This window comes from Sebastes fasciatus, chromosome 9, assembly GCF_043250625.1.
Source record: "Sebastes fasciatus isolate fSebFas1 chromosome 9, fSebFas1.pri, whole genome shotgun sequence".
NCBI lineage: Eukaryota > Metazoa > Chordata > Actinopteri > Perciformes > Sebastidae > Sebastes > Sebastes fasciatus.
The window spans coordinates 34,631,740-34,652,483 of record NC_133803.1 but is presented as its reverse complement, the minus strand read 5'-3'; the positions used below and the strand labels follow the sequence as shown (position 1 = coordinate 34,652,483).

The 20,744-nt window shown below is 40.2% G+C and overlaps 2 protein-coding genes across 3 annotated transcripts in view; both read right to left on the bottom strand.

The window, feature by feature from the left end:
* Positions 1-20,744, bottom strand: part of LOC141774620 (cytosolic iron-sulfur assembly component 2B-like) — a 33,293-nt gene that overhangs the window by 6,188 nt on the left and 6,361 nt on the right. The window lies entirely within an intron of this gene.
* On the bottom strand, positions 1,655-4,569 carry LOC141774615 (uncharacterized). Its single transcript, XM_074647408.1, has 3 exons — positions 4,080-4,569; positions 2,788-2,870; positions 1,655-2,664 (listed from the first exon to the last, which is right to left on the bottom strand). The coding sequence occupies exons 1-3, from the start codon at positions 4,552-4,554 to the stop codon at positions 2,560-2,562; spliced, it is 663 nt and encodes a 220-aa protein (XP_074503509.1). The 5' UTR covers positions 4,555-4,569; the 3' UTR covers positions 1,655-2,559.

The window sequence follows — 20,744 nt, the reverse complement described above, 5'->3', positions numbered from 1 at the left end:
AAAATGTGACATAAATTGATAATTCTGTCATATTTATTTATATTTGTATTTATTCCCTTATTTATTTACTCCTTTTATTTATTCATTGATCTATTTTCATTCATTTTTACATTTATTTATTTATTTTGCATTATTATTTATTTATTTATTCCTGCACGATTTTCCTTTTGCATTTCACTTATTTATTTCCCCAAACCTACTTACTGTAATGACTGTGTATGAGCCGTTCACTTATTTATTTCTGTATTTTTCTTTATACATATACTTCAAACTAAAATACTTATGTAATAAGAAAATCCCTTAATTACAAAATTAAGTAAGATTCTTAAAAAATAAGTAAATTACTTAATTATAAAAATTGTCAAATCCTTTATTACAGCATTAAGTAAAATTCTTAAACAAATAAGTACTTAATCATGAAAATTTGCAAAATCCTTTATTACAGCATTAAGTGAAATTCTTATGAAATGAGCAAAATCCTTCATTAGAAAAAAAAGTAGTAAAAGTAAAATCCTCAATTATAAATTTGTGTAAATTTGTTAAGTACAACATCAAGAAAATTCCGCAATTACAAAATTTGGTAAATTCCTTAAATACAAAAGTAAAATTCATAGAAATTAAGCACATTCTTTAAGTGCAAAATTAAGTAAACACCTTATTTACAGAAATTAGCCAAATTCTTAATAAAATGAAGTAAAATACTTATGTAATAAGAAAATCCCTTAATTACAAAATTAAGTAAAGTTCTTAAAAAATAAGTAAATTACTTAATTATAAAAATCATCAAATCCTTTATTACAGCATTAAGTGAAATTCTTAAAAAATAAGTACTTAATCATGAAAATTTGCAAAATCCTTAATTATAATATTAAGTGAAATTCTTAGGAAATTAGCAAAATCCTTCATTAGAAAAAAATAGTAACAGTAAAATCCTCAATTATAAATTTGTGTAAATTTGTTAAGTACAACATCAAGAAAATTCCCAAAGTACAAAATTCAATAAATTCCTTAAATGAAAAAGTAAAATTCATAGAAATTAAGGACATTTTTTTAGTGCAAAATTAAGTAAACTCCTTATGTACAAAAATTTGCCAAATTCTACTGAAATAAAATTAAGGAAAATTCCTATGTAATAAGAAAATTCCTTAATTAAAACAATTAAGCAAAATTCTTAAAAAAATAAGTAAATTACTTAACTATGAAAATTTGCAAATCCTTGATTACAGCATTAAGTGAAATTCTTAAAAAATAAGTACTTAATCATGAAATTAGCAAAATCCTTCATTAGAAAAAAGTAGTAACAGTAAAATCCTCAATTATAAATTTGTGTAAATTTGTTAAGTACAACATCAAGAAAATTCCCAAAGTAAAAAAATTAAATAAATTCCTTAAATGTAAAAGTAAGTAAAATTCATAGAAATTAAGCACATTCTTTAAGTGCAAAATTAAGTAAACTCCTTATTTACAGAAATTAGCCAAATTCTACTGAAATAAAATTAAGTAAAATACTTATGTAATAAGAAAATCCTTAATTACAAAATTAAGTAAAATTCATAAAAAATAAGTAAATTACTTAATTATGAAAATCATCGAATCCTTTATTACAGCATTAAGTGACATTCTTAAAAAATAAGTATTTAATCATGAAAATTTGCAAAATCCTTAATTATAATATTAAGTGAAATTCTTATGAAATAAGCAAAATCCTTCATTAGAAAAAAGTAAAAGTAAAATCTTCAATTATAAATTTTCCTTATGTACAAAATTAAGCTAAATTCTAATGAAATACTAAAATTCCTTCATCACACTATAAGCTGTTAATACTCTTATATTTTGCTCCCATTTGTATTATTATGGTTATTTCATAAGCTAAATGTGGTCCTGCTCACAACAATAAATGAGCCATGTGAACCACAAGGGAGCGCTAAAGTGAGCTCATAAAGTTCATGTGTCACTAACCAGATGAAACTGGTGTGAAAACAGCCTCTGGTTTTTAATACTCTCCTTTGTTTGCTGGCTACATGACTTTGATTCATTCATTATAGATATTGTTGAGTCACAAACACCAACAGATTGTCAACGTGGCAGCAGATGTGCTTCACCAACCCTGGATGTGCTCCAGATCTACAGATCCAACAGTCGGTGACATGTTTTTACTCTGATCTCAGGATGTCATTCTTCAGTTGTCTTCAGATTTGACCGGTAATACAGACTTTAGAGGATATATATCAATGTTCTACATTTATCTTAATTTAATATAAAGCATTGTTCCCGATCGGCCTGGGTCGGACTCCGGTATTCCTGCTTTCAAGTCTAGTTTTCAATGACACTTTATGTTTGTGAGGTGTTTTTAGAGATCTACATCTTCAGGAGGAACCAATGGGCTACAAGAGACTAACACATTGTTGGTTTTCATGTTGAGAGTGAAACAGATATAGTATATGATGTAATAGAATAGAAGCAGCCTTCTTGTTTGAAGGGAACATGCGTCTAAAATGAGCTGCTGCTGGGTTGTGTGTTATAAATCCATCTGGATGTGAGATGAGCTCCTTGGAGGTGCTACTCTGCTCCCTGAGCTCCTTCCTCTTCAGCTGCAGGAACACCCAGGTTATAATAATCCGGCTCAGCCTTCTCCCGTCTGCTCGGCCTCTGCCCCCTCTTGCCCTGGAGACACATGACAGCACACAGATGTGACTTCCTGCATCACTCCTCTCTCTTCACTTCAATAAACACAGACTGAGAGCTTCATGTCAGTCAGCGGTCTGAACAACAGACGTGTGTCAGTACCTTATAGTAGAAGTAAAGGCCAATGTTCGCCAACAGCAGAATCAGCGGCAGGACGATGGCTCTGATGATGAAAGGCCTTAGATCTGATCAAACACATGGACAGTCATCACATCACATCACATGACATCATGAGTCCAACAGCTCCCATTAAACACAAACTGTAGTGACCTGAAATCTAAAAGCACTTCTTCAATCCTCTTTATGTGAATCCAGGCTCTGAGGACGGAGACTGTTCTTTGTTGGACAGATTAGAAAGTCCTCTGAGATTAATCTGTAGAAATACAACTGACGTGACTTTAGTGAGACTTTTATATGTTTACAACCAAACATGCTCCGTCCTCCAGTAGACTGTTTGCTGTTGACATTCATCCACTTTGTACAAGTGTGGTTACTATATGACATGTGGAACACAATGACAGTAGTCACAGTGTCATTCCACAAACAACAACATGCACAGACTTATTATGACTGAACATGTCATAACCCTTAAAGCACTTAGATGAAGTACTACTAGTACTACTTAAATGAAGTACTAGTACTACATCTCTCTCTGTAATCAGTTGTGAGCAGACGTCCTAAAGTGACGTCATCTCCACGTAGAATAAACCTCTAACTTTTATTCATGTTTTAATCCCTATGATCTCTGAAGGCTCCGACAAAATTCATCAAACTTCTTAAATACAAAGATAGGAAAATTATAATGAAATTAAAAAAAAATCCTGAATTACAAAATTAAGTAAAATTCTTATGAAATAAAAAAAATCCTTCATTACAAATTAATTAAAGTCCTTAATTATAAAAAAGATGAGCAAAATTCATAACCACAAAATTACGTAAATTCCTTAAGTACAAAAATATGCAAAATCTTATGAAATAAGAAAATTCCGTAAGTACAAAATTAAATAAAATTCTTATGGAAAAAGAAAATATTAAAATACAAAATTAAGGGGCGCCTGGGTTAGCTCAGTTGGTAGAGCGGGCGTCCATGTATCAAGGCTTGGTCCTGACCGCGGCGGCCCGGGTTCGAATCAGGCCTTTGGCCCTTTCCGCATCCACTCTCTCTCCCCCCTTTCCAAGACTCTATCCACTGTCCTCTGAATAAAAATGGAAAATGCCCCCAAAAAAATAACTTAAAAAAAAAATAAATACAAAATTAAGTAAACTTCTTATGAAATAATCAAAGTCCTTAATTATTAAAATAAGCCCGATCGTTGATTACAGAATGAAAGCTTCTCTGTTGTCAGCTGATCATTTCCACATTTTCCAAACCTGCATGTAAACAGTCAGTTTACCTGCGACGGTGAGAGAGATCAGACGGCTCTCAGAGAAGAAGTCGTGAGAAAAAACATAGACGTGATAAACACATCTGTAGCTTCCTTGGTGGGCGGGCTCTGCAGCAGGAAACAGGAAGTGGGCGGAGTGATTGACAGCTGGCTGGGTGTAGTTGAGTGCTGAGGTGGAGGAGGTGAAGGTGAGATGGAAGGAGCCTCCTGGGTACTGTGGCTGGACGGAGCAGCTGATGGTGAAGGTGGAGCCCCTGAGCACGTGAAACCCCTGCTGCTGGGCCTCGGAGACTCGGTCCACGGAGGAGGACCCAGAGATGTTGGGCTGAAGCAGCAGGTCTGTAAACACAAAGAGATGATTGGCTGAGAGCCGGAGCACGTTCAGTCTGAAAACAGCGTGCACTGGTTTGCTACGGTTTCCGGGTTGAACGGCGTGTTTCCTGGAAATGGTGCACAACAGGCTTTGAGGTGCGTTTCCTCTCATCTGGTGGGTGTGTCAGAGGTGTTACCCAATCAGCAGCGACGTGCACGAACCCCACCGTATTATAAAGGCAGTGCATTAGCGTAGCACAACAGAGTGTTCAATGCACCGCCGTTTACGTTTCATTTTTGTTGACCCTCCGTTCAACAAAGTGGACCTGATCTTGTGCCACCTCGTCTCCTCGATCCTCGATGCTCCGGCTTGTGATCCAGAAATCGATCTCAGCGCTCCATCTTGAAGGACATCCCAATTCTAACTATCTTATAAACTATATTTTAACTATCATTTGGACTCATTTGGAGGTTATAGATATCTGGAATAAGATCTCTGACTAGTCACAATGTGATTACGACTAGTCAGAATGTAGTTGTAGATATCTCTAATGTTAATTCTTGATAGTCAAGCTGATTTATTAAATGTTAAAACAGCTCTCCATACACTTCTCTACACTTTAGGATGTCATTGTCCTGGATAACTTTACAGTTCAGTCCAATGGAAACCACCGACTGTCACTGTGACGGAGGAAGGAACATACTGGAAACATTACTGTCATAGATGATGTCATAGATGATGTCACTGATGGGCTTACCTGAGCAGGTGAGATTCAGGATGGAGTCAGAGGAACCTGATGTTGCACACTCCCTCAGAGCAGATCCAGACTGAACACATTCAGACCTGATCCACCACACAGATCTCCGTGAGGACTCCTCTCTCTGTTCTACAGAAACAGCAGAGCCACAGTCCAAGTCTCTGCAGGCAGCAGCTGCTTCCTTCAGGGTCCAGTCAGAGTAATAGCCCCTCACTGATCTCCAGTCTCCCTGATGTTTCAGCTTCAGTGTTCCTCCACAGCGACTGTCTCCTCCCACCAACCTGACATCATCAGGCTCTGAACAGAAACAAGAGAGTCGTCAGTAAAAGAATAAAGTGAGTTTCATTAGAACAGAAATGAACCAGATCAGAGCTGCAGCTCCTCTTCTACCTGAGCAGGTGAGTCCAACAGCTTTGCCAGGTGAGCAGGTGTTTCTATCTGAGCCTGAGCTTCTACAGTCCAGGAGAGCAGACTCAGTTCCTCCACACTGGAACTCTTTGGTCCACATTGAAGCCTCCACGTCTCCATAGAGCGCCCCCTGGAGGACTGAAGGAGCCCCACAGCCAAGCTGCCTACAGACCACCTCTGCATCCTGCTGGTCAAAGTCAGCTTCACACACTGAGGACCACCACTGGTTAGAGTGGTTAGTCTTCACCTCCAGTCTGCCTGAGCACAGACTAGTCCCGTTCACCAGCCTGACAGAGTCTGGAGAGATGATAGAAGATGAAATAGAGAGAGATAAAAGACACCAGACACTCAATAAAAAGATGTCATGAAACAACAATTCAGTGATTCCAACTGGAGGAGTTCAGAGCGGTCCCTGCCATCGATTATCTAGCAGCACAGAGCCTCTTCTCAAGCCTCAGGGCCCTATTTTAACCTTTACATGATATTTTAGCAGATAATTATTAAATAATGTTTATAATAAAGTAGTTTTAGATAGATTTTGAGGTAAATATTGGGGTAATTTGGCAGTAATTCTAAAGAAATATCAAATAGGTTACTTGCTAATTATCACCTAATCACCATGGAAGTTGCGGAGCTGTAAAATGAAGTGTTAGCCAACGTAGTGCTATGATGTTGGATGTTACAGGGACTGTGATAAACGTTAATTGCATTAAAAAGTAACTTTTTTTACAAAGATTTTATGCATATGATGTTGTGTTCTTTATACTATGACAGTTTTCATAAAATTAAATTTAAAGAAATGACAATATATCATGATATACTGAATGGTAACCCCTGTATCATAATACGTATCATATCACCAGATTCTTTCCAATACACAGCCCTGATGTAATAGAATAAATCCAGCCTTCTGGTTTAAAGGGAACATTCATATAAAATGAGCTGCTGGTGGGTGAATATAGAATCTAGTTAAATAACACACAAATTGATGAAATAGAAATGTGAACAGAGACACCTGTGACGTATCAAAGAGGCCACATGTCATATTTAATTGATGTGGCTTTAAAATGACGGCTCTGAGGAGAGGAGGGCTCATTTTGTTAAAAGCCTGTTGCCTCAACTCCTCTCTCCTCGCGTCTCTTCCTCGCCTCCTCAGCTCACATCTCTGGTGGGCGGGACTAAGACGCGAGGAGAGGAGGCGAGGAAAGGAATGGAGGATGTAGGAACTGTGAAATGGGAAAGGCCTCCAGACAGACAGGTGTGTCCTGTCAGGTGAAGCTCAGCAGTCTGTGGAGAGTTTGAAGCTTTCAGAAACAAGCCCACTTCTATGGCAAACTGTTTAAACATTTAATAGCTGGACAGGAGATTCATCAGAGATATCTGCAGCGCTGTTTAGACTAGTCATAACTCTAATTCTATACATCTGTAATTACATTTAGACTAGTCATAACTCTAATTCTATACATCTGTAATTACATTTAGACTAGTCATAACTCTAATTATAGATATTTGTATTTACATTTAGACTAGTCATAACTCTAATTCTAGATATCTGTAATTACATTTAGACTAGTACGATTAAAACTACTTTTACCATTCATGTGTATGGGGTTTCTCATTACGGATATCTACAATTTAATTCTGACTGGTCATAATGAGGTTATAGATATCTGTAACTGTTATTAAGGATAGTCAGAACTGCATTACAGATATCTCTAACTATCATTTGGACTAGTCACAATGAGGTTATAGATATCTGGAATAAGAACTCTGACTAGTCACAATGTGATTACGATTAGTCAGAATGTAGTTGTAGATATCTCTAATGTTAATTCTTGATAGTCAAGCTGAGCTATTAAATGTTAAAACAGCTCTCCATACACTTCTCTACACTTTAGGATGTCATTGTCCTGGATAACTTTACAGTTCAGTCCAATGGAAACCACCGACTGTCACTGTGACGGAGGAAGGAACATACTGGAGACATTACTGTCATAGATGATGTCATAGATGATGTCACTGATGGGCTTACCTGAGCAGGTGAGATTCAGGATGGAGTTAGAGGAACCTGATGTTGCACACTCCCTCAGAGCAGATCCAGACTGAACACAGTCAGGCCTGATCCTCCACACAGATCTGACTGAGGACTCCTCTCTCTGTTCTACAGAAACAGCAGAGCCACAGTCCAAGTCTATGCAGGCAGCAGCTGCTTTCTTCAGGGTCCAGACATAGTAACGGCCATCCACTGGTCTCCAGTCTCCCTGATGTTTCAGCTCCAGTGTTCCTCCACAGCGACTGTCTCCTCCCACCAACCTGACAGGCTCTGAACAGAAACAAGAGAGTCGTCAGTAAAAGAATAAAGTGAGTTTCATTAGAACAGAAATGAACCAGATCAGAGCTACAGCTCCTCTTCTACCTGAGCAGGTGAGTCCAACAGCTTTGCCAGGTGAGCAGGTGTTTCTGTCTGAGCCTGAGCTTCTACAGTCCAGGAGAGCAGACTCAGTTCCTCCACACTGGAACTCTTTGGTCCACATTGAAGCCTCCACGTCTCCATAGAGCGCCCCCTGGAGGACTGAAGGAGCCCCACAGCCAAGCTCCCTACAGACCACCTCTGCATCCTGCTGGTCAAAGTCAGCTTCACACACTGAGGACCACCACTGGTTAGAGGGGTTAGTCTTCACCTCCAGTCTGCCTGAGCACAGACTAGTCCCATTCACCAGCCTGACAGAGTCTGGAGAGATGATAGAAGATGAAATAGAGAGAGATAAAAGACACCAGACACTCAATAAAAAGATGTCATTAACAACAATTCAGTGATTCCAACTGGACTCAGAACAGTTCCAACATGAGTTCATCTCCAGAAAGCTGTAAAGCTGAAGAAGGAGTCCTTTCAGGCTGGTTGCTGGTTGGCCGAGGGGACTCCTGAAGCAGCAGACATGTATTACATCGGACATTTTACAAGAACAGATGACGGTCAACATGTGTAGCGTGCTGACTCTGATCTCTACCGCCGGGTGGCGGTGTGTCTCGCCTCTCCAGTAGAGCTTTTGCTGAGGGGCTGTAGAGGTCTACCTGGCGCCGCTGCGCCGCACACACCGGCTATGACCGCTCTGTCCTCCTCACGGAGATTACCTCATTAACGTTGTGGATCCCTCACAGCATTTGGGTTTAAATCTGAAATATATCCAAATAGGTGCGTTTGCTTTTCGCTTCGACACCAAATCCTCCGCCATCGTCTTGTCTGCCAGCTCTCTCTCATCACGTGTGTGAAACCTGACTCCTGCTACTCTGAGCTGACTCCTTACGGAGCAGATGAATTCACTTTCAGATCGTAGCGTCCGTCGTCTGACTATCTGTTGATAACATGCCGCTGACACACCAACATAAAGTAAATGGGTTTTATTACTGTATAAAAAGCAAGACGAGGGTGGGGACGGTGGGGACGGTGGGGACGTAATGTAATCGGTGTGTGCCCGACCACCATGTAACACCGACTACCGCGACAAGCCTATTTCATATCTACAGATATATATCTTGGTGCATTCAGCAGCTGATTTACGGAGGCAGCAGATCAACAGACTCCATCATGGCTGCTGGAGACAGTCTGCTGGGATTCTAGCTGCTGCATGTGTGAGTCATTATGGGTACATTACTGTCATAGATGATGTCACTGATGATGTCACTGATGGGCTTACCTGAGCAGGTGAGATTCAGGATGGAGTTAGAGCAACCTGATGTTGCACACTCCCTCAGAGCAGATCCAGACTGAACACAGTCAGACCTGATCAACCACACAGATCTCTGTGAGGACTCCTCTCTCCGTTCTACAGAAACAGCAGAGCCACAGTCCAAGTCTCTGCAGACAGCAGCTGCTGCCTTCAGGGTCCAGACAGAGTAACGGACCTCCACTGGTCTCCAGTCTCCCTGATGTTTCAGCTCCAGTGTTCCTGCACAGCGACTGTCTCCTCCCACCAACCTGACGGACTCTGAACAGAAACAAGAGAGTCGTCAGTAAAAGAAGTGAATTTAAGAAAAGATTAAACTGAGACTTGACTTTATTTCTTTATTTCTCTTTTTTTATTTACCTGTTGAGTTGTGATTTTCTTCAGCCTGGAGTCCTGTAGAAATACACAAATATTTATTGTTTAAGTATATTTTTGGAGACGTGACGGAGCCGCTGGCGGGGTGCCTTGAGACCGGCCGTCAGTCATGTGAGATAAAAGCTGTTAATATGTCACTTTATTTAGTTTTAATATGTATTAATGCGAGAAAGTAAACTTAGATTCCCAATATGTGTTCAGTTTATCCAAATAACGGCTGTTTGGAAATGTCTTGCAACGGTTTTGGAGATGTGACGGAGCCGCTGACAGGGTGCCTTGAGACCGGCCCGGCCGTCAGTCATGTGATGCGTCTTGCTTGAGTATACTTCAGTGTTTACAGTCTGCAAACTTAATCCTTCATTTAGTCGGCAGTATGCAGAACAATGTGGGAGTGAATCTTTCAGTATTTCACGATTGTGGATTCAGTACATAGCGGTGCTAATTTCAGGATCTAGTCTAGTCCGCTGTGCACTAATAAAGGCGGTGTGGTAAATTATGCCATGAAAGCAGAATAAAGTGTGTATAAGATTATGGAGTTTTTTCACAAATAAATTGTGCACAAAACAACACTGCAAAACTGGTATTTTGTGTGATTCTTCAACTAATCACACAATAATGCTTGTCACAACTTTGACTTGGTGTGTATTATCCATCAGTAGCAATATCTAGGTTCTTTTGTAGATTAAAACTACTAAAAATCGGTCCAATGGCATCACGTGATGGACACGGGTGTTGCAGTACCGCCGTTTGGCCACTACAAACCAACGACGGTACGTTTTTTACAATTTTCGTATGCTATTTCATTATTAAATTCACTTTGATTCACCATCAATTTTCATAAAACTGCCAATATTCAGTCTTTCTAGTTCATTGCGCTGGTTAGCATTATAGCGAGGCTAATGTTAGCGTTTAGCAGACGCCTGGAACGTTTGGAAGGGTATAGCCAAACAGAGGCAGAGTAGGGTCGGGCATACTGAGTCGGCACGCCCAGTGAGTCATGAAATCTCCCATAGAAATATATACATAGACGCTGCATTGGACGCTTCAGCCCGTTGCAGCGATACGTCAACGTGGGCACCATATTGGACCAGGCAAGACTGGCCTGTAACCCTGTACTAGGGAACGGGGGAGCTGCCGTTTTTCTGGATAAAAAGCACTATAACGTCTACATTCCTCAACCGATTTCAACAAGTCGGTAAGCCAAATGGACAAAGGCTATATTGTTAACATCTTTATGTTTGGGGAGCTGGACTTTGACTATTTTGGTACCTTGGCCTCCAGGAACTAGCCCTGTAGCTTTCAGCCTCCTTGCCCAAGGCACTTTGTAGATATGGCCTCTGTCCACTCGGCATACCCGAGGCCCTGCAGTATGGTATGTGAAGTGGACAAAGCAAGTCCACTTCACATACCTTACTGCAGAGCCTCAGGTATGCCGAGTGGACCTTGTCCAATGGCAATACCTCGGCCAATCGTAGCGACTTGGAATTGGATTTCTGTCTCTCAGAGTGTTTTGAGCCATTTTATCAAATTTCTCTGATTTACTTCAAACTTGGCACACGGGAAGCTCCGCCTCCAGGGAAGGAACAAATCAATGGTTTTGGAAATATAAACACTGAAAATGTCAATATTAATGTATTGCCAGTGGACACGTTGACCTTTCTTGACCTTTAACCAGTTAAGGACATATTTTGGGCATCGTCCGATGGCAATACCCGAGTGATTAAGGACAACCCCGTTCAATGGCAATACCCAAAGAGCCTGCCATCTGGTGGACAGATGAAGGGTTGCGCTGAGAGCGCAGAAAATTCAGAGAAGTCTTTTGAAGCTGTCAGCTGGATGTATAACAGCCAGCCCGCCGCCACGACCCATGGAGCGAGGCTTCTGTATGTAGACATATCCAGGGGGAGTGGCTTGATTAAGTGCCATGAAATCCTGCTGATTTTGCAAAGTCTCTGTTAGGCAGAGAAAGTCGATTTTCCTGTCAGTGATGATATCATGGATGAGTAGTGCTTTATCATTAATTGAGCGAGCATTCTGCAGCATAAATGTTGCACTGTTGTAGTGAATGCTGGGGAATTTAGAGCCCTTTCCTTGATTTTTAGGACCCCGTCTATGTACGTATGTCTATGTATATATGTCTCTATATATATATGTATATGTCTATTATATACATGTCTGAGTATACATGTCTATATATGTATACATGTCTATGTATATATATATATATATATATATATATATACATATATATGTCTATGGTCTCTCCTTTTTTTTGTCCTCAGTGATGAATACGTTGGGTTTCCTGTGGCTGCTTCACAATAAAAGTCCACTGTGTTTGTCCAGTTGAGGTGTTTTAATGTGAAGCAGCAGCAGCAGGAATTGTTGTGTTAGCATTAGCAGTAAGTCTATGCAGCTCAGATCCGGCTGTAGGAGAGTGAACAGGAGACAGTGAGGCTGATATCAATCAGAGCAGCTTACAAACAGCATCACTGATAACGTGCTGCATCGTTTCCTCTCAATGTGTCATGAGTCTGAATCTATGGCGGACTCAGTCACTAACCATGAAGCACACCGCCCAGAGAGATCATTACTGAGTACACATACGGCTCCACTGACTACAGCAATAACAACTGACTAAAGGTAGAATCAAACACTTGGTTTGATTTGGTGAAAATATTAAAGATTATAACCAGGGCTGTCAAAGTTAATGTGTTAAAGCAAATATGTTTTAGTGCCATTCATTTCTTTAATGCATTAACACAACTTGTGATTTTAAGGTTGTAGCGGCTCAGTTTTAAAGCTGGAGTGAAGATACAGGTATCATATGAGACTAGAACACATAAGGAAAAGGCATGTCCGTTTTCAAAGGGGGCCCTTGTCCCTTGACTTATTTATTTCTGTATTCTTTTCTTTATACATTTCTACTTCATTATGAAAATTAGGAAAATATGCTGGACAATGTCTGTCATTGTTTTGTGTTGTTAATTGATTTACAATAATAAATATATACATACTTTTGCATAAAGCAGCATATTTGTCCACTCCCATGTTGATAAGAGGATTAAATACTGACAAATCTCCCTTTAAGGTTAATTTAGAACGGATAGAAAAATGTGTGATTAATCATGATTAACTATTTTAATTGATTGACAGCCCTAGTATTTATGTATTCATTTTATTGACATTTAATTTGATCTATTTAGTTTTGCATTTATTTTCTATTATTTTAAATTAATAAATTCATTTATAAATTATTAAATTGTATTTATTTATTTTCCCTTTGCATTTTCTTCCTTATTTATCTCCCCAAGTTTATATATTGCTGTATTCTTTTCTTTATACATTTCTACTTCATTTTGAAAATTAGGACAATATTCTGGACAATATCTGTCATTGTTTTGTGTTGTTAATTAATTTACAATAATAAATATATTCATACATTTGCATAAAGCAGCATATTTGTCCACTCCCATGTTGATAAGAGGATTAAATACTTAACAAATCTCCCTTTAAGGTTCATTTTGAACGGATTTGTACGATTTTACAGCATCCATGTTCCCTTTTAGTCTTTTCTTCCTTTGAGTGTGTAGGTGATGTGATGTGATGTGATGTGATGAGATGTGATGTGATGTGATGTGATGTGATGTGATGTGTGTGGGGGTGATCAGTGTCGGCCCGCCCGATACGCTGAATATGCAGCTGCGTAGGGCCACACAAATCCTTTTATTCCTTTAAATTAGGGCTGTCAAGCAATTAAAATATTTAATCATGATTAATCACAAACTAATCACACATTTTTTATCCGTTCAAAATGAACCTTAAAGGGAGATTTGTTAAGTATTTAATACTCTTACCAACATGGGATTGGACAAATATACTGCTTTATGCAAATGTATGAATATATTTATTATTGGAAATCACATCTTACTAGTACGTACTGCTAGTATAGTATGAGCTTGTACTACTAGTATAGTATGAGGTTGTACTGCTAGTATAGTATGAGGTTGTACTGCTAGTATAGTATGAGGTTGTACTGCTAGTATAGTATGAGCTTGTACTACTAGTATAGTATGAGGTTGTACTACTAGTATAGTATGAGGTTGTACTGCTAGTATAGTATGAGGTTGTACTGCTAGTATAGTATGAGGTTGTATTACTAGTATAGTATGAGCTTGTACTACTAGTATAGTATGAGGTTGTACTACTAGTATAGTATGAGGTTGTACTGCTAGTATAGTATGAGGTTGTACTGCTAGTATAGTATGAGGTTGTACTACTAGTATAGTATGAGCTTGTACTACTAGTATAGTATGAGCTTGTACTACTAGTATAGTATGAGGTTGTACTACTAGTATAGTATGAGGTTGTACTGCTAGTATAGTATGAGGTTGTACTGCTAGTATAGTATGAGGTTGTACTACTAGTATAGTATGAGGTTGTACTGCTAGTATAGTATGAGGTTGTACTGCTAGTATAGTATGAGGTTGTACTACTAGTATAGTATGAGCTTGTACTACTAGTATAGTATGAGCTTGTACTACTAGTATAGTATGAGGTTGTACTACTAGTATAGTATGAGGTTGTACTGCTAGTATAGTATGAGGTTGTACTGCTAGTATAGTATGAGGTTGTACTGCTAGTATAGTATGAGGTTGTACTACTAGTATAGTATGAGGTTGTACTACTAGTGTAGTATGAGGTTGTACTACTAGTATAGTATGAGGTTGTACTGCTAGTATAGTATGAGGTTGTACTGCTAGTATAGTATGAGCTTGTACTACTAGTATAGTATGAGCTTGTACTACTAGTATAGTATGAGGTTGTACTACTAGTATAGTATGAGGTTGTACTGCTAGTATAGTATGAGCTTGTACTACTAGTATAGTATGAGGTTGTACTGCTAGTATAGTATGAGCTTGTACTACTAGTATAGTATGAGGTTGTACTACTAGTATAGTATGAGGTTGTACTGCTAGTATAGTATGAGGTTGTACTACTAGTATAGTATGAGGTTGTACTGCTAGTATAGTATGAGCTTGTACTACTAGTATAGTATAAGGTTGTACTACTAGTATAGTATGAGGTTGTACTGCTAGTATAGTATGAGGTTGTACTACTAGTATAGTATGAGGTTGTACTGCTAGTATAGTATGAGGTTGTACTGCTAGTATAGTATAATATGAGGGTGTGTGTGTGATCAGGTGGTTCTTTGATTTAATGATCAATATAAACGTGTGAATAATATCACATGATGTGTAAAGCAGAGTACTACCTGAGCTCCACAGCAGCAGCAGCACCAACAGGTGATCCATGATGTCCAGGTAGACCGTCTCTCTGCTCTGTGTGTGCTGTCCTCACTGGAAGAGCTGCAGCTTCACTCATCATTTACTCTTCTTTAGTTTTACACATGATATTTATCCTCCTCTGAGCTGCGTGTCTGAGGAACTGATGTGTTGATAAGAAGCTGTTGACAGATTACTAATTTTAGCACTGTGGTTTCTGTTACCGTGACAACCAGGGCAGACTGAGATGCTGCTGTCAGATTAATGCTGTCAGAGTGATCTTATCATTTCCAGGTAAATGAGTCGACCTCAGCAGAGAGTCCTTAAGAGCAGACTGAACTACAGCTGCAACTAACCGTTATACCAATAGTTGATGAATCTGTCCGTTCTGTTATTCATGGAATGGAAACATCAGGAAACAGTGAAACATGTGCAGCACAGTCTGTCAGAGTCTAAGGTGACGTCTTTAAATGTCTTGTTTAGTCCGTCCAACAGTCCAAAAGTCTCTTCAGAGCTGTCGATTCCTGTTGGAGCGTCCCTAAAACTCTTAGCTGTAAAATGATGCTGAGATACGACATGGTGCAGGAGGATATTTTAATGTTTCAGTGGGTCTGAAGCTGTGAATAAAAACTTGATGTTGGTGTGTGTGATCAGGTGGTTCTCTGATTTAAAGATCAATATAAAGGTGTGAATAATAACACATGACGTTTAAAGCAGAGTCCTACCTGAGCTCCACAGCAGCAGCAGGTGATCCATGACGTCCAGGTAGACCGTCTGTCTGCTTTATTATTTTTATTTTAAATACATTTATTAATTTATTTATTCATTATTAAATTGTATGTATTTATTTGTGTATTTATATATTTATTTCTGCATGATTCTTTCTTTTTGCAGACCCACATTCATTTACCAAATTTATATCTGTAGTATTATTCTGTTTTAAAATGATGCAGTGGGTGAAGTTACACTTTAATAGGAGCACTGGGGTGTCAGGTGTGACTGTGTGGCATGGTGGTGGTTTACATCTCAGGTCAGGACCGGCTCTGTATGCAAACCTTTTAGAAAAAGAAAACGTGGGTGGCCGGCCACATGAACTGAGACATTTACTGATCTAAACTAACTATTAGCTAATATTGGAGAGAATTGTATGTAGGCCGCATCACTGAGTAAATCTCTCTCAGTTTACATGTCTATGTGTTTAGAAGGAGAAAGAGAGCATGCTAGACCCGGCAGCTCACGGTTTTGTTCCCGTAGTCCAAAGGTACTCGGTCTGAAGATACCCGAGGGCCGAGCACCAAAGCAGCAATGAAACAGACCAACGTTTCGTATGCTATTTCATTATTAAAGTCACTTTGATTCAACATCAATTTTCATAAAACTGCCAATATTCGGGCCTTTCTAGTTCATTGCTCTGGTTAGCATTATACAAACGTTAAAACAATGTTCATAGTGTGTGAGAAAAGAATCGTTTATAGATGTTAGCGTTTAGCAGACGTCTGGAAGGTGTCACAGCCCGGCTCTAGAGCTGTGACCAAAACGGGAGACACGCAGGTATACTGAATAAATAAAGAGATTTATTAACCTAAAACTGTAAAAAGTCAAAAGAATGTCTGGGAGGAGTCTGTAGAGTCAGTAGTGTAGGGAGGGGATGTGTGAAATTGTGCTGTATGGATGTTTGCTGTAAAACAAAGACAAAGAACCAAAACCATTTAACAAAGGTGAAATGTGCATGAGGAGGTCTGCCGGACCCAGATTGCTGCAGGCTCTGGCTTTAAGCAGGTAGCACACCTGGCCCAGGTGTGTCTCATGCTGCTGATTAGCCTCATCAGGTCTGCAGCCCTGATGAGAGAAAGCAAACACAGTACAAGATCCAAACACAGAGGGGCCGTCACAGTATCATCCATGTGATAGTTAAATGCAAGCCGTCCATAATGGGAGTATTCAACAACAAAAACCAAACAATCAATATACGAATAGAAATGCTGTCGAACTGAGTCCAAATATTGCAGAAAGGGGCCCCAAGATTCTTCCCATTTATGTTGACTTTTTAAATTATTGGCTCGCAATTTCTCCATGTGGATAACTGACACCAATTCATGCAACCAGTTTCTGAAGCACGGTGGAGTTGGTGTCTTCCAGTCTTTGAGAACACATTTTTTTGCTCATACCATGCCCATCAATAGAGCTGTTTGAATATGTAAAGGGAGAATTGAGGAGTCCTCTGAGGATCCACAAAATAACCAAGTCTCTGTCAGGAGAGAGAGTCCTTTGATAGTTTATCAGGCAACACGAAAATCACACAATAGGTGCATCTCATTTGTCGTTTTTTCGCCTCCTCGTCTCCTCGCTCCTCGATCCTCCGGCTGTGACCCGGAAATCGATCTCAGCCGTCCATCTTGAAGGACGTCCCAATTCATAAAATGCACCTTGAGGATCGAGGAGCGAGGTGGCTTGCTGGAGGAGCCATAAGCGAGGATGCACCAGTGTATCCTCCAGTGTCTCCTCCACGATTGTTATTTACCGACCGACACGCCCCGTTATTGGATATCAGTTACTGATTGGACGCTGCTGCTGATCGGTTTGATCTGATACATCAACATCACTGGAGTTTTATACCGGAGTGAAGACAGATCAGAGATTAAATGTTTTATAGTTTAGTAGTCTTCTGATTCACCATCTAGTTATAACCAGTGTTAATTGTAGGTGATCCAGCAGCAGGAGGACCTGCAGTATCTCTCCTTCACACACCGTCACTGAAGGAGTCTGACACTGAAAGGGGTTTATAAGAGCTGACAACTAACAGACCTCAAACAACTTTCTGCATTTATTAGAAAGAGTTTTCTTTTGATGATCTGTTATTTCTCCCGTTAACTTTTATTAAGGATCCAGTTAAAGTCAGACAGAGAAGGAGAGTTTGTCTTTTACACCTTTTACATCATTTAAGTCATTTCCATTCAGTCACATGAGGCTGATAATTCCTGAACGTCGGGTTTGATATGAGTTACATCATTTACATTTTCCCTGAAACATTCAGCCTAATACATAACTTCTACTGTCAGAACATCAATAACTACAGACGCTCATAATGAATAAATAATATAAAGATATTGATCCAGTAGAGATGGTTCCTGGTCCTCTAAGCAGGACTCAGTCCTCAGTAGAGATGGTTCCTGGTCCTCTAAGCAGGACTCAGTCCACAGTAGAGATGGTTCCTGGTCCTCTAAGCAGGACTCAGTCCACAGTAGAGATGGTTCCTGGTCCTCTAAGCAGGACTCAGTCCTCAGTAGAGATGGTTCCTGGTCCTCTAAGCAGGACTCAGTCCTCAGTAGAGATGGTTCCTGGTCCTCTAAGCAGGACTCAGTCCTCAGTAGAGATGGTTCCTGGTCCTCTAAGCAGGACTCAGTCCTCAGTAGAGATGGTTCCTGGTCCTCTAAGCAGGACTCAGTCCACAGTAGAGATGGTTCCTGGTCCTCTAAGCAGGACTCAGTCCACAGTAGAGATGGTTCCTGGTCCTCTAAGCAGGACTCAGTCCTCAGTAGAGATGGTTCCTGGTCCTCTAAGCAGGACTCAGTCCTCAGTAGAGATGGTTCCTGGTCCTCTAAGCAGGACTCAGTCCACAGTAGAAATACAGACTGCAGCTGTTATTCATGTGCAGGTGTTTGTTAAACAGATAACAGGCTACAGAGAGAAACACTGCTGCTCTGCCACTGAGAACAACTGACTGTCTTTATTACTATTAGATCAGTTCAGACACAAACAGCTGTTAAAGCTGACTGACAGCTGATCCAGATGTGATCAGCTGCTGCTGTCATCAGAAACGGTCGTCGCTTCACGTGACGCTTCAGAGGAAACGACGTCTCATGTCTCTAAAAACATATTTCCTCGTTTCCTCTCTCCTCGAGTCGTTTCCTCGCCTCCTCCGCTCGCATCTCCCGTGGGCGGTACTAAGACGCGAGGAGAGGAGTCGAGGAGAGGAGTCGAGGAGAGGAGTCAAGGAGAGGAGTCAAGCCGTATAAAAGAACAAATGGGAAAGACCCAGAGACTTCTCATCATCAGCCTCCTACACTGAACCTGCAGGGACAAGATAACGGCTCCTCCTGCTGGAGGAACGCAGACATTATATAAAGCTGTTCTGCTGTGTGGATAGTTCAGGACAGTCAATCTTGCTTTTGCGATATTCACATGGACACTAAACCACTTCCATTTTTCAATTTCATGACTAAATGATTAAAACAGTCTTGGATGGAGATGTTTGATTTTTCACAACCCTTACAACACCACCACTACACAGCCTCAGACAGACAAACACACTGAACAATACAGTAGAGTGAAGCCCTCTCTGCAGGGCCTTCTGCAGAGAGCTACTGCTTGAACTGCATTAGTTTGCCCTTTATTAGGGCCGAGCAGCGACAACGTCGGGCCAGCGAAGGCCCGATTGAAACTGTAGGGATTATTTTTCTTTTTCTTGAAATGAATCGCCTTTTTGAGGACCTCAACATGCTCAAAACGTTGTTACACTTGGCACACTTATCAGACGCGGTGAAACATGTAGTATTTTAAGGGTCTCGGGTGCTCGCTAGCGCCCCCTAGAAAGTTGGAAAAATTGAGCTCCCCGCTCCAAATTCACCTACATGTATGAAATTTGGCAGACACATGTAACATGTGGAGACACACGAATATGCCTCTTGGAGGTATGCCCAAAACTCAACAGGAAGTCAGCCATTTTGAATTTATTGTGCAATTTTCGCCCATTTTTAGCGTTTTATGGGCCGTGTACTTTAACGAACTCCTCCTACAGATTTAATTGACTTGAAATTTGGTGAGGACCATCTTAAGACCTTGAGGATGAAAAGTTATTCAAATGGAGAGTTTTTACTAAACGACCTGACCGTGGCGTGGCGGCCATTTTGAGCCATTCGCCATAAAACAGGAAGTTGTTGTAATTCAACTGTACATAGTCCGATCTGCCCCAGATTCCTCAGGCATGATAAGGGTCCAGTCCTGAGGACATTTACATGTCAATATAGACTCATAGCCCCGCCCCAAGACGTTAGCCACGCCCCCTCTCATAACTCATGAACCGTTTGTCGTAGAATCTGATGAAACCGGCACTCATCAGAGTTCTGGGCCGCGTCAATCTCCGTCCCGCCAGTACCCCCGACGTGCGGGAAGGTGCGAGGGCCCGTTCATCGCTGCTCGCAGCTTTAATATTAAATGGGATTTCCCTAAAAACACATCTGAGTCTGTGCATAGATGAATCAGATGTTTAAATATTATATTCATATTGACTGTTTTGAACAATTTTCTTGTGAACTTGTAAACTTTTTGATGATTATTCATCGAAAAATCTAATTGTGTAAATATTTTGTGAAAGCACTGATGGTCAACCCAACAATATTGTTGCATTATGATTTCGTAAAGGTAATGCATGCTTCTATCACCACACGTCTTGATTATTGTAATTCACTTTAGGTTGGTGTTCGCCAATAAGCCTCTTTGTGTCGCCTGCAGCTTGTTCAGAACGCGGCAGCTCGTCTTTTAACTGGTAAACGTGAGCACATCTCCCCGATACTTCACTTCACTGGCTCCCTGTGCCTTTTAGGACTGATTTTAAGATTTAATTATTAACATATAAATCGTCAACTTATCCCTCAGACCTCTTAAAACCACATCTTTTATCAAGGACACTCAGATCCAGTTGCTTCTGACTGTCCCCAAGGTCAAAGTTAAAGCTCAGGGGTGACCGAGCCTTTTCAGTTGCAGCTCTGGAGCGCTCTGCCTCCACATGTTGGGCTGTCCCCCACACTGCCTGCT